This window comes from Trachurus japonicus, chromosome 11 (assembly GCF_045865225.1).
Source record: "Trachurus japonicus isolate A0001 chromosome 11, Traja_1.0".
NCBI lineage: Eukaryota > Metazoa > Chordata > Actinopteri > Carangiformes > Carangidae > Trachurus > Trachurus japonicus.
The window spans coordinates 22,649,003-22,662,384 of record NC_140917.1 but is presented as its reverse complement, the minus strand read 5'-3'; the positions used below and the strand labels follow the sequence as shown (position 1 = coordinate 22,662,384).

Below are 13,382 nucleotides of genomic sequence, written 5' to 3'. Positions count from 1 at the left end.
CTACACGACAACCGTTGGGTCTCTCTCGTCGTCCGTTTGCCTGCCAACCACTAACACATACGCCCACATAAACAATAAACATTTCAGCCTGTAAACATGCATTATTCTTAAATATATCCCTTAGATATTTCATGCAAACAGACACATTTATATCATATTTACCCTTATTAACCTCCGAAAACCGTAGTGTGGTCGCACCGCTGCGGGCAAGATGGCGACCTCCGGTATCTCTTTTCCTGCTCTACAACCAGTTCACCAAACTGAGAAAGCGCCCTCTGGTGGCGTTAGTAAGCAGTTGCACTACATTTTCCCACCCGGCTACATTAAAGCAGATATCATCGGCACGGCCGTTTCGGTTAATGCTGTGTTCAAGGCAGGCTTTTGAAACCGTAAATTACAGCTTCAAGTCACAACTACGACTTGGTAGCGTTCCAGGTAACCCGTAGCTCGTGTTTTTACCGTCCTGTTGTCTGTGAAAGTTCCCTATAACGGCCACTCGTAACTTCCGACCCGTGAACTCGTACCAGATCGAACTGGTATGACTTCACAGGAAGGAAAAACACAAAGTACGAGTTTCCTCTGTTGAGTTGGCTCTGTAGGTGAACTATAGCCTAATGTAAATGGGTACCGGGTCTGTAGTCATTAAGGCCTGTGATCCTTGTCTTTTTGGGAACTGGAACAATGGTTGAGGCCTTGAAGCAAGCTGGCACATGACAGGTCTCCAGTGAGGTGTTAAAAATGTGTGTGAACACCAGAGACAGCTGATTGGCGCAGTGCTTCAGGGTGGAGGGGGAGACATATACCCCTTTCCCACTGGCCAAAAAAACAGTTTAAACCATGGATGTATAGATCCATGGTTTAAACCTGCTAACAATCGGCTTTTGGTGGCAGTGGGAAAGGCGCACCGACCCACGTCAAACAACTTGGCAAGTGACGCAGGTTAAAATCGCCTTCAATCGGCTCGGCTCTGATCGGCTTGCAGTGGGAACGCCAGACCCGGGTCAACGTGCTAATTTACGTGATGACGTTGAGGGTTACGTGCCGCCACGTCATCGCGCCAGTCGCGTCTCACATAACAAAACAAAGCTCTGCTTGCATTCGAGATCAAAGAACGTCCGTCATACGGCTGCGGCAGACTCGCTGTCCTCCGCGGCAGGTGGCTGTGGCATGACACAGTGTTTCTCGCACTGTGGATGAAAGCGGGGCTACCGGTTTATGCGGGGGTCAGACAGATGGACCCGGCTCATTTTGGTCAATGGGAAAGGAGCCAAATGCTGAAAGCGGCTGGAGTCTGGGCCTGCAGCTTTGCAGGGGTTCAGCCGTTTAAACAGTCTCTTCACCTCACCTTCTTTGATTTGATTTCTATGATGGAGAGAGGTGTGGGAGGTGTGGGGGAGGGTGGCACTGGGGTGTGGGGCTGTGTAGGTGATCCAGGTGTGGAGGAGCTGTTGCTGATCGATGGCTGGTGGTCGGAGGTGTGGGGGATATCAGGTCTGTCCCATTGTCTTTCTAAGCAGCAGTAGAACTCGTTCAGGCTGTTGGCCAGGTGTAGGTCGTTGACAGAGGGACACTTGAAATACTGTACTGGCAGTATGCTCCACATTATTTGAGACAGAAGGAGCAAGCTCTTTAGTTGATTTTAATTGTGTAAAATAATATTTGTTTGTTCTTGTTATTGCATGAAAAGTAAAACACTCTAAAAATGTAGGCTATTTCATGTTCTAATTTTTATCACATTTTCATTCACATATTCCTGAGGTGAGTCTATTATTATTACAGTAGGGTCTTGATAAAAGGGAAAAACATCCTTGAAGTGATTTAGATACCCTGAGTGGTCAACAAACAGCATAATACCGAACAAGCACTATACACAGTTTTCAAGTTTACACTCTACCGGTCTACCTATTCAACACATGAAAACCACCACTAAGCTACCTGTTTGCAATGGTTATTATGCCAAACTGTTCACTAGAGATGTCTACCAAGTCAAAAAAACAAACTAGAAATTGCCCACCCATTCGATTGCGGGAGGCCAATTTTGGGGTCTTGGCTCATGGACTAACGGGTTAAACGAAACGTTTTCTGATAACGGACTGGTGTGCACGCAGTGTTTATGGTATCTTGTGGGAGAGTTGTGACACTTAAGCTAAACTTATTGTGTAACCTATTTAGCTTATTATTAGCAAAAATCAAATATTGCTTTCATAAGGCGCGTTTCCACTGCAGGAGTTCCTGGTAAAGGGAGGGGTAGGAACCTTTACAGGAACCATGCTCTCCACTGCAGACAGGACCCACCGGGCTCTTACATGGCGACGTGCAACAGTTTCGATCATCGCGTGGCCGTTGTGCAGCGGTTTGTTTTTGTTTTCTGCTCTTGTTGTTTTTCCTGCAGTGGAAACGCGCCTATAAATACATATTTACATAAGTCTAATCATCATGAAAGCTTTCTCGTAGCTTAGAGTTGTTTACAAATATAGGTGGCGGACTGGCGGTGCACCCAACCAAGGCTGCCATGTTGCATCACCATCTTTGAATAGGGTAGCCGAAAGGGGGACAAACCTGTTTTTTTTACTGGGTGGACGCCATTGAAATACCAAATCTGTGACGTCATTGAAATAAATGTGACATCATTGAAATAGCCTACCATCCACACAAGAGTTTAGTGTCACTAAACAATACTTTAACTTTAAATTGTTATCTAGCCTAATGCCACTGTCACGATCATTCACTCCAAAGTCTTGAAAGTCCAAGCCAAAGTGTTAGACAAACAACTTTTAGACCAGACCTAGTAGGCTACCTAATCGTACGATGCAAGCGTCAACCTTACGCAGATCAGATGCCTCTACAGATGAAAAGAGAGCCCAGTTGAACATTAGGCCTATGACCGCCCAAGAAACGAACACCGACTCAAAAGTCAGAACCCACATAACTGCAGCCAGCAGGAATCTCACCCGTCTACGATCTCACTGATCGTAGATCGCAATGCATGGCACAGCGGCCGTGGAATCTGAACGCTGAATGTCACGGTTTTCCCCCCATTTTACACACTGGAGCTTTAAACAAAACTTGTAGGACCTCAGGTTTGTTTGTTTTTGTTCAGCTGATTTCTGACTAGTAGCCTACTCCTGTCTGTTGTCCACTGGTGGAATTTTATGTATCTTGGTGGGTTGCTAAAACAGAATTGCCTTTTGGGATCAATAAAGTTGCTTGAATCTAATCGAATTGAATCAAATGAAACTTAACATGGCACTGACCAACAAACAAAAAGACATGTTGCTGGAGGAGAATTGATTGTCTCGGGCTGTAAGCTGTTTTCTGTGACAAGTTTTGCTGTTGCTACATGGCCAGCATTTAGTCCTGGGGAAATGTTGCACATTCAGCATCAAAAGCCATTATTTTACTCACCAACAGCTGTCTCCAAAAAAAAAACATCAGTTTTTCTATCACACCTTTTATTTAGCATGCTAATATAGCCCACATTCTGACAGGCTCAAATCTGCGCTGATGATGTAGCACTGCTCAGAAGGCATACGAGAGCAGAAGAAGAAAAAAACTTCTGGTCATTGATACGAAGGTCTGAACTATACAAAAAATTGTTTTCACACTGCAAAAGGTCCGAACCTTGGTTTGTTTGGTCCCGATCGAGACCACCTCTTTTGGTCGGACCAAATTTTGGTCCTTTGGTGCGGACCGTTGTCCGCAGCACCTTTCACACTTGGAATTTAGGTTTGGATCAAACTGAAAAGTCAGAAAGTCCGGACCAAACGAGATAGGTGTGAAAGCTTGTCTATATGATTATCATGCAGTTGACAGACATTGCTGATATTGGCATTGGTACTATCAGTGAATAAGGTATGTTTATAAATGGCAGAGGGACAGCCAACCTACTCATTGTAGCCTACAGTAGGCTACCTTGTACACGTTTAGAAAAAATATGAATATGTGAACCTGTATTAATTGAATAGCTGAGTATTGAATGCACAATAACAAGCTACGTTGTGGTAGCCTACTGGGCCCGGTTCAATAATACACAATTTCTTAATATAGTAGCCTAGGCGTTCCTTCTCCAACTGTTGCACATTCAGTAATCCAATAAAAGACAGTTTAGATGAGTTTATTTACACATTGGGAGGAAAGGTTCTCTCACTTCCTGTTTTTCTCTCACTTCTGCCTTCCTCCCTGCTTCTTGAAGCCTCCTCCTTTCCTCTGCCTGAACCATAGTCTGCTCTGCTCCATACACTCTTGCCTCACACACAGGCACAAACACACACTGCACTTCCCTCCTTTTTTCTCTGCCATTCCCTTCCCTCCTTCCTCCCTGCTCCCATCCGTCTCCCCTCCCCCGTGGGAAACCCAGTGTAGTGTGACTGTGGTTGTCCTTCCTGGAAGCTGTGGTGGTGACTCTGGCTCCTCTGCTCAGAGGCTAGAATAGTACCAGCCCGTGTGTGTGTGTGTGTCTATGTTTGTGTGTTGACAGTGAATCTGTGTGTGTGTGTGTGTGTGTGTGTGTGTGTGTGTGCGTGCGCGCATATGCACCCTCCACAAACATTCCACCACCATACCGTCTGTCCGACCGCCGGCCAGCCTTGCACGAGAGCCACGCCGCCACCGCAGCTCAGTCCTGACGCCAGCCCTGAAGACTCACATTACACACATACAGACACACAAGACGTGTGTGCGCACACAACAGCACATACACAAAAGTCTCAGTGAGGCACACAGACACACAAAGAGGGCAGCAAGCACATGAGACTGGCTGGAGCACACACTAGCACACACACACACTCAAATAAACAATATACACTTTGCGGAACACACACATTTCGGACCACAGACCACAGACATTGCATCCTGAAGTAGATCAAAGAGCTCTCCAGCAGTAAACACACACACAAGCTTCTTCTCTGCTGTCTCATCCCTGCAGAGCTGTTTTGGTGATGCATGGCACAATTATTCTCAGCCTCTTGAGAAACAGCTTGTTGCCACTGTCATTCATCATTGGCTTGTTGCTGGCCGACTCTCTATGATTCACACCATCTCCCTTCCTGCCCTCATAAACCTTCAGAGTTCCTCTCATCTCCTATGTAACCCTGTCTCCTGCTTCCCTCCCACCCTGTTATTGAACTTGTACGATGAATCAGTCACCTAACCACAGCCCTTCAGATCTTTTTCATTGTTTTCCCCTCTCCCCATCTCTCTTCATCCCTCATTTGCCCTTGTCTTTACTCTATGTCCATTGTTGAGCAGACAGAGGCGCAGACAAACAGGGGGAGAAGATATCCGCTGGTGTACCACAAGATTGGAGAGGAAGAATGGCAGAGAGACTTGCAGGGGAGAGGAGGATACATAGACTGATACGAGGGCAAAGTTAATTACAGGGGACTGCCAATTAGAGGGCAAAGTGATGGGTCTGCTCGCCTCACCACAGCATCCCAAAAACATCACCAGCTCCCACCATGTTTATCCTTTGCAGCCACAAGACCGCGGCTCCCATCAGCCTTCACTGGAGCCAGCTCCAGTCGGGGCTTTAGGCTGGGGAACACGCAAGCTGTGACTGCAGACACAGCTAATATGCATAACTGGGTAAAACATTGTTTTCAACCATGTTCTTTGTATGTATGGCAGATTATGTCACTACTATTGCGTGTTTGCATTGAAATGAGAAAACACAGAGCAGAGGAAAACATGAACAGAGGTAAAAGCACTTTATAGAGATTTTGTCAAACATTCTTCAGATTTGGAAAAGGTACTCAAATGTATAATTGTTATGGGAAAAAAATGAAATATCACAGTTCAAAGATCAGTTAAAACTCAATATCACCCTGTTGTGCATTATATATTTATATATATATATATATATATGGCTCTGAAACTCTTCTATGTGTGTATTTGTCAAGCCAGATCATGAGCAGGAATTCATTCGAATCTATTCTTCACATTCCTCCATCCTTTCATCATATGATTGTTTGTGATTACTTAAAACTTCACCCACAGTCTCATATGGCTTTAGAGTATAGTGGACACAGTCATCAAAGGTCCGATACTTCTTTCTTCAAAGGTATCGTGTTTGCTACTTGGTAAACACTGGGCACTCCGTGTCCACTATACAGAGTTAATTTGGGAAACAAAACCAGACTTAAGCCTCAGAAAGCTCCGATCTCAGTCCCCCATCCTTGGGTTGACTTAGCTGTTCCACTCAGGCCCCTGCGCTGGGCTGTTGGAGACCCCAGAGGTGCAAAGGGCCTGAAAGAGACTTGTGTTGGAGCAGAAGATGATGAAGTAGAGGAGGAGGGAGAGGAGGTGGAAGGAGAGGAAGAGGAAGAGGTGGGGAGAGGAAGAGGCGAAGCCCTGGTAGCGCAGTGAGGGGACGGCTGGGTCGATCTGGAGGGGGCTAGGGCAGGGGACGCTGCCAGGGCAGGCATCCTGTGGACTGTGGCCAGGGCTGTAGGCGCAAGGAGCGGCGGTGCACCCTGCTGGCAGCCAGCCAGAGGGGCAAGGCGGAGGGAAGTGGGCGATGGGTAGCTCCTCAGAAGGGCGAGATCTCTTCGCCCATTTGGGAAAGAAGGTGAGGAGGAGGCTGGTGAGTTGGGGGAGATCTGAGAGAAGGATGCCCAGGGCCAAGGAGGAAAAGGCAAGGCGGAGGCCGGGGGGGACTGTAAGAGGAGAGGGTCTAGCTCGCTTGCACAGTGGGAGAGGTGGGACACCAGGCGGGCTCCTATTGGGTCTGGGGACTCACCCTCGAGGGAGCTGAGGTATCGCACCACCTCCCCAACACACTCCCTAAAACCCAGGGTCCTGTAGTCGACTGCCAGAGCCCTCGCATCAAAGTATCCTGAGAGAGAAAAAGAGTTTAGTCACATGCTGAGCAACCTTTTGATGGATTGGTGATCGATTTGATGGATTCCAGCATCGTCTGGTTAATGAGTGAAAAGGCAAGATGAGAAAAGAGAGCAAAAATCACTCACCTTTTCCTCCCATGGCATGCAGCAGTTTGAGGTGGTCGACTGTCATCTGCAGAATCTCTGCTTTCTCCAGCTTCGATGAACCCTGTGGGAGAAAATGAGCCAGTTGCATAAGATTTCATTAAACTGGATTACAGTAATACTCCCATCACTGAGTTAGAATAAATACAGAGGTGTGATTTGTAGCCGCTCACCTGTTTCTCAAAAGCACTGGGCACAAGTCTTCGGAGCTCTGACAGGCTGTGGTTGATGCGGTCTCTGCGCCTCTTCTCTATGATCTACAAAACAAATATGAGCATTTAGGGACATTTAGGGTTGACCAAAAAAACAAAATAAAACAACAAGATTATAATTCACTCACCCCTCTTCTCTTCTTTCGGGCCAGAATCTGCGAGGCGCTGCCAGGAGACATGGACCCAGTGACTGGGCTGTACCATAGAAACAGAGGGGAGGGAGAGGGGAGGGTTGAAAGAGGGAGGGTGCATTGGCACAGAGAAAAATATGGTAACTTTAATTCCCCTGCATATTGTTATTATTACCCTCCTTAATATGACACAGAGTCGGTATGGCACATCAGCTCCCTTCAATCTAATTTGTTTTTTGGGCACAGAGAGGCAAAGGAGTGCCCGGGAGAGGAGGGAAGACGAGATTGTTTTTGGTTAAATGCATTTCTGGACATTAGTCTCAGTGAAATGACATGCTGTTCTCCTTTCCATCTGAGAGAACGCACTTTTAGAAAGATGATTACATAGCCTCGGGGCGATGCTTTTGCTCACATGCGGCTCCAACAAGCAGCATGGGATGTGAGCTCCTCTTAGAACAGTCACTCAATATGGATTGTGTTTGTTTGTGAGCTCTCATCTTATAGAGGCCTGTCAGCTTGGAGTTTCCTGGCCAACCAGAGAATTTTTTTTGTGTTTCTATTATAGTTTTATGTGAAGGCTGCCAATTTAGCTGTGTGTTTTTGTTTAGGTTTATGTTTGATGGGTCTGACTTGAAAAAGCTGCACTGTCTTCTGTTTGCATGTCACATGGCAATCTGATTTATCCAAACCGTACTCAGCGTTACTGGCGTGCTGAGAGCTTGTGATGTAACCAGTATTCCTGTCAGTTTTTATGTGCTGTAGATCCACTCTTAGAAATACACTCTTATGAATATTCCTTTTAGTTCACGTTCCCATGCTGCCTGACAAAGAGTTTGACAAATGCACCTAAAATACTAAATTGCATAATGAGTGTGTGCAGTCATTTTATTGCTCATAAGACATTTTCTCCAACACATTTTCATGCATTTGACTTGCATGGCAAAGTTAGCCTACTCATGTTTGCAAACCAACAATTTCCAACTATTGAATTTTTTCAGGTAAAAAATATTTTGTATTTGTAATTTTACATTTTTCGGATTTGCGGATTCACATATATTTAACTACACGTGTATGAATAATTGACAAACTTCATACATCAGAGAGAAGAATGACTAATACTTTAAGACCACAGGTTAGTGAGGTTTGGTAAAGTTTAGTCTTTCAAAATATTTTTGACGGTGAATTAAATCTTAAATAATAGGAAAAAAATGTTTGTATACTCCAATAAATTTAATTTCAGTATTCAGTTGCACAAATACATGCTACAAATAAATATGTTATAAATTCTTAATATCTCTGATGCAGGGTTGTCGCTCTCTGTTGCTTTTTTGCAGCATCAGAGTTTCTGAATGTGATGGAAAAAAAGTATAACTTGCAAGACTTTTTTAATGTGGTTGATCAGAGGATATTTTCTATACCAAACACATTTATCAAATAGTGTTATAAAAGTCAGCTTGAGTGCAGCCATGCTTCAGACATAAATATGCCTTGTAAAATGTTGTAAACTAATCTGGCATACATCAAATAATTGTTTTTGTATGTTCATGAATATGTGGAGTCCCATTTCAAATAAACTAATAAATAAATGCCATGCATGCAATGACGGAGCACACACGACACACTTTCAAAAAGAGGGATAAATGAGGAATATACTGTATTTCTCCGAATGAGTGGCTGCAGAAAATTCGCAGCCACAGGCCTTAAGTTTGAGCTTCGGTTAAAACTGGCAGCTCAGGTTTGTTGGGTTCAATTACTTAACTACATTTACCGATAACTATTTGATCTGAATGCAGTAAACTTTTTAAGAGCAAGGATCACTCATTTGTCATTACTACTTGATAAACCACATCAGCTTGTGAGACTTTGAAGGTTTTCCTCCAGCCTCTCAGCTGGTCTGCAGTTTGACAGATGTCAGAGCCTCTGTGAAGCCACTGAGCAGATTGAGCTACTAATTACAACTGGATAACGTCTAATTTCAGTTTAAACGCTGATTGCCGCGCATGTCTTATAAACTCAGGTGTGGTTGGTGGATGCTCACCAGTAGCTGTCCTCTTGTCCCACGTCGATAAACTCGTCTGTGTCCGAGTCTGGGGAGCTGTAGTCGTGAGGTCTCTTCATGTCTCTGCACCTTCCTGCCTGGATGGATGAACTGACGGATGAATGGATGATGGACCAAAGGATCTGGGTGATCTTGTCAGCCGCTCTCTGTGCTGTGTGGAGGCACCACACCAAAGACTGTGTCTCCCTCTGCTCACCCTGTGTGCCCCTTACTCTCTTGCATTTGCAGTTTCTCATAAAAGCTTTGTCGTCCTTAGGTAGTTCTTATCACTTGAGTTCGTTTTTTGCTGTTGTTGTTGTTGTTCATTCATGTGTCCTCTGGCCTTCCCTCTATGAGTTAGCGGCACCACTTGATTGACCCCAAAGGGCCCATGACAAGTAAGAAAATTCAAAAGCTGCTTTAATCTTTCACTCTATCATTGGCAGTCTCTCGCTTTCTCGCTCACTGTTATTTCTCCCTTAGCTCCCTCTCTCTGTCACAGCCACCCAATGACAAAATAGGACTTTGGCAGTTGGTGCAGGGTTGCCAGTTTTGGCTCCCCCGCCTCCTCTGCCTGTCCCTCCTCCCTCCCTTTAATCTGCCCCTCCCTGTCTTGTCACCCTCCCTCCCTCCCTCCCTCCCTCCCTCACCACCCCCGGCCCCATCTTTTTACCCCTTTGCTCAGTCATCTTCAGTCAATTAGTCTCCAATCTCATCCTGCTCTCCATCCGTTCTTCTTTCTGGCCTTACTTTCTCTCTCTTTTTCTCTTTCTGTTCCTTTAATTATACTCTGTTGTAAAACAATGAAACAATGGCAGCAGGGAGAGTGGGTGAGGTGTAGGAATGATGGACCATGAAAACACTCGGGAAGTGTACTGTATGTGTGTGTGTGTTTACTGCAATGTGTATTCACAGTTTGTTCTTACTAGCTTTGTTTAGTCGTAATTTCTAGCTAATTAACTGGACAGTAGCCTAAATGTATAGTTTATTATTTATTTATTATTTTACCTTTATTTTAGCACGCAGATTGCTTGAGATAAAAAAAAAAAAATCTTTTCCAAGCAAGGCCTGGCCAAGAAAGCAGCAAACAAGATATACACGCAAAGAAGAAGGGACAGACATGAAAGAGAAAAGAGAGAAAAAATAAATGATAAAGGACATCCAGCCCTATATGTTACGGGGGTATAGGAGGAAGAGAAGGAGGAAGAGAGGGCTGCGTGGTGGAAGAGAAGGCTGTACCAGGGGATCCTGAGGGAAGAGAGATTATGGTAGTTAGGCTACTATTTACAGATTTATATCATAAGGATTTATAAACTGTGCACCTGCATTTATTATCATTTATTCATATAATGTTCATGTTCATATATAGTTTTTTGTTTTTTTTACACAGACTTGGCATCAACTCAGACAGGACTGTTTGATCCAAACTGTTTGATCCAACTTCAAACCTTTTAAATTGGTTTTGTATGGATCAGTCCCATGGTCACTGCATCCAGAGATGAGGGATGGTTCTGAGAGGTCAAGAGAGAACTCAGCCCAGCGAGTGTCTGAACATCTGGGCTCTTCACTGGACAAGATAGCACTCTCTGTGCTCTCTCTCTCTCTCTTACTCACTCACTCACTCACTCACTCACACACACAAACACGCGCTCGCTTGCAACACTTAGCGCTCGGTTCCGCTGCCACTGTGGGAAGATTGCTGGTACAGATTGCCATGGAAACATGCCGGTTGTCAAGAGCGATGCCTGCCTGACCCACTAGTGTGTGCATATGTGTGTGTTAAAGAGGGAGTGAGGCCAAGTGGCATGCCCCCTTCTACACAATGCCCAGCTGAGTGTGTCCCTTCCTGCCTGGCAGACTGGAAGGGTGTGTTAGTTTAGGTTTTAACATGCTGCAGCACATGAGTGAAAGATCTTTGTATGGTTTTTTTTATTATGAATAAATTGGTTTACTTTAAGTTCTATTTATTTCATTATATACCTTTTTTTTCTATGAACCTCACATACATTAATTAGGCTATAACTGCGTCTTTTTTGCCTGCATTTTATCATATCGTACATGTCAAGTAAGTAAGTAAAGTAACTTATAACACATGCATAAGTCCTTTCATTACCAGTCGCTCCTTGATTCAGATCTGGATTTCATTTCAGCATAAAAAAACAGAGAAGAAAGAGTCTTAGAGGAAAGAGGCATCTATGAAGTATACAGACTTCAGTCTCTTCTCTGTTGTATTTTTTGTCACCAACTCACCCACCCTTGTCTTCAAAGATTAGCTTTGTTCTCTGTATCACCAATGTTTTTTTTCTTCCTTTTTGTGAAATGAAATCACTCTGGTTTCACTCATTGTTTTTGGCGCCACCTCGCAGCTGTTCCAGGACGAGGCAAGTTGCGTGAAAAACACACACGAAGTGGAAAGTAATTGAGAAGATGAATGAATAAATAAATAAATGAATAAATAAGTTAATTATGAAAATGGTTTCATGGTGGGGGTGTGTGAGGGGAGGTTGATGGAGAGAAACATAAGAGAGCGAAAGCTGGCACTGCATGATGGGATGGAATTCTGGGAGATTTCTGGCGATCTTGGTTGGCCACTTCAAGTCCTCTCCCTCCCATCCCTCCAAAACCACAACAAGGCCACGTCCCTTATTGAAATTAACAAGCTCATACTTTTACAATTTGCACACACACGCACACATATGCAGCTCAAATATGAACGTGTGAATGCTCAGGCACATGCACACACACATGGCCATGAGCTGATTCATACAGGCACACACACACACACTCACACAACTCCTCACACGAATGTGGACAGTGCATACCCACAATTTATAAGGCACAAACACTCAGCGGCAATTATTGTTTCTGATGCATGACTATTGCTATTGTTTGAAAGTCTGTGAGATGGAACCGGCTCAACAGGATATTTTATTTGTGACTTTTACACTGCATTCACGTCAGACTGAATAACTGGTCAGATATGTATCGCTGCATGGTTGACTTCAATTAGTTGTCCTTTTTTTTTCTCAGAAAATCAATTTTCAGCTACTTTTTTTTTTTTTTTTTAAATGTGAGTGCTGAAGTTTAAAAAGACACCCAAAGAATTTAATCAGATAAATAAAGATAAGTGAACTTGTTGTAAGCTATTACTGTAAACACATTGGAGAGTTTTATTTCTCATAAAAGTGCATAGTGACAGGGGTGCCAGTATCATAGGTGAAGTCATTAAATAATAAAGGTCTTGCATCTTGATACAGAAATAAAGATGTTAGAGATTAAAAGAGTTGTTCAATCTCAAATCTATGTTTACTTCTACTAGCCTACTAATGGTAGCTCCGAGGGAGCCCCCTGACTGAAATCTATGACTGAAATACATCAATGTGTGAGCAAAAAAAGAGACACTGATGCGCCGTATGGAGCCTGTGAAAGAGTACCACCTGTTCCTATTTTGAGAACTGATATAAAAAATACATGAATAACTGTTATGTAATGTGTTAACAAAGCATCAAGTTAAAATCATGATGTATAATAATTGAAAGTCCAACAAACCAAAATCCTGGATGGCTGAATTCCAGGAAAATATGAAAACATCTAATTATAGATGTAGTGTCCCACAAAATAATCAAATGTGATCAAATAAGCAGATGAAGCTTTTGTTCACTGTTGCGAACCCCTGCTCAGAATTTGTGAAAGGCCAAATGCAGTCAAAGGCACTCTGCATGGTGCCCTGCTGTATGCAAGTGCTACTGACATATACCCAAAACCTCCACTGATTTCTTATTGGTATGAGGCCTTTCTAACAGTGTGCCGTTAGAAAGTGCTCAGCCACTGGGGTCAAGATTGGATTGGCATGGGAACTGGCACTGGAGTAGCTTGGCACTGTCCGGGCTGGATCCATGAGGGAAATGTGTCCCCATGCAGACACATAAGGAATGCCTGGGACCAGTGGCCCTGTCCGTCTGGCCGTCGCCACGGTATATGCAGAGAAACCTGTGTCCATGAGGCATTCCTGGGAGGG

The 13,382-nt window shown here is 44.1% G+C and overlaps 1 protein-coding gene across 1 annotated transcript; it reads right to left on the bottom strand.

Moving 5' to 3' along the window:
- Window positions 1-5,688: 5,688 nt before the first annotated feature.
- Window positions 5,689-9,931, bottom strand: heyl (hes related family bHLH transcription factor with YRPW motif like). Its single transcript, XM_085791877.1, has 5 exons — window positions 9,365-9,931; window positions 7,324-7,390; window positions 7,157-7,240; window positions 6,966-7,047; window positions 5,689-6,832 (listed from the first exon to the last, which is right to left on the bottom strand). The coding sequence occupies exons 1-5, from the start codon at window positions 9,619-9,621 to the stop codon at window positions 6,144-6,146; spliced, it is 1,179 nt and encodes a 392-aa protein (XP_085648003.1). The 5' UTR covers window positions 9,622-9,931; the 3' UTR covers window positions 5,689-6,143.
- Between the last annotated feature and the right edge of the window lie 3,451 nt (window positions 9,932-13,382).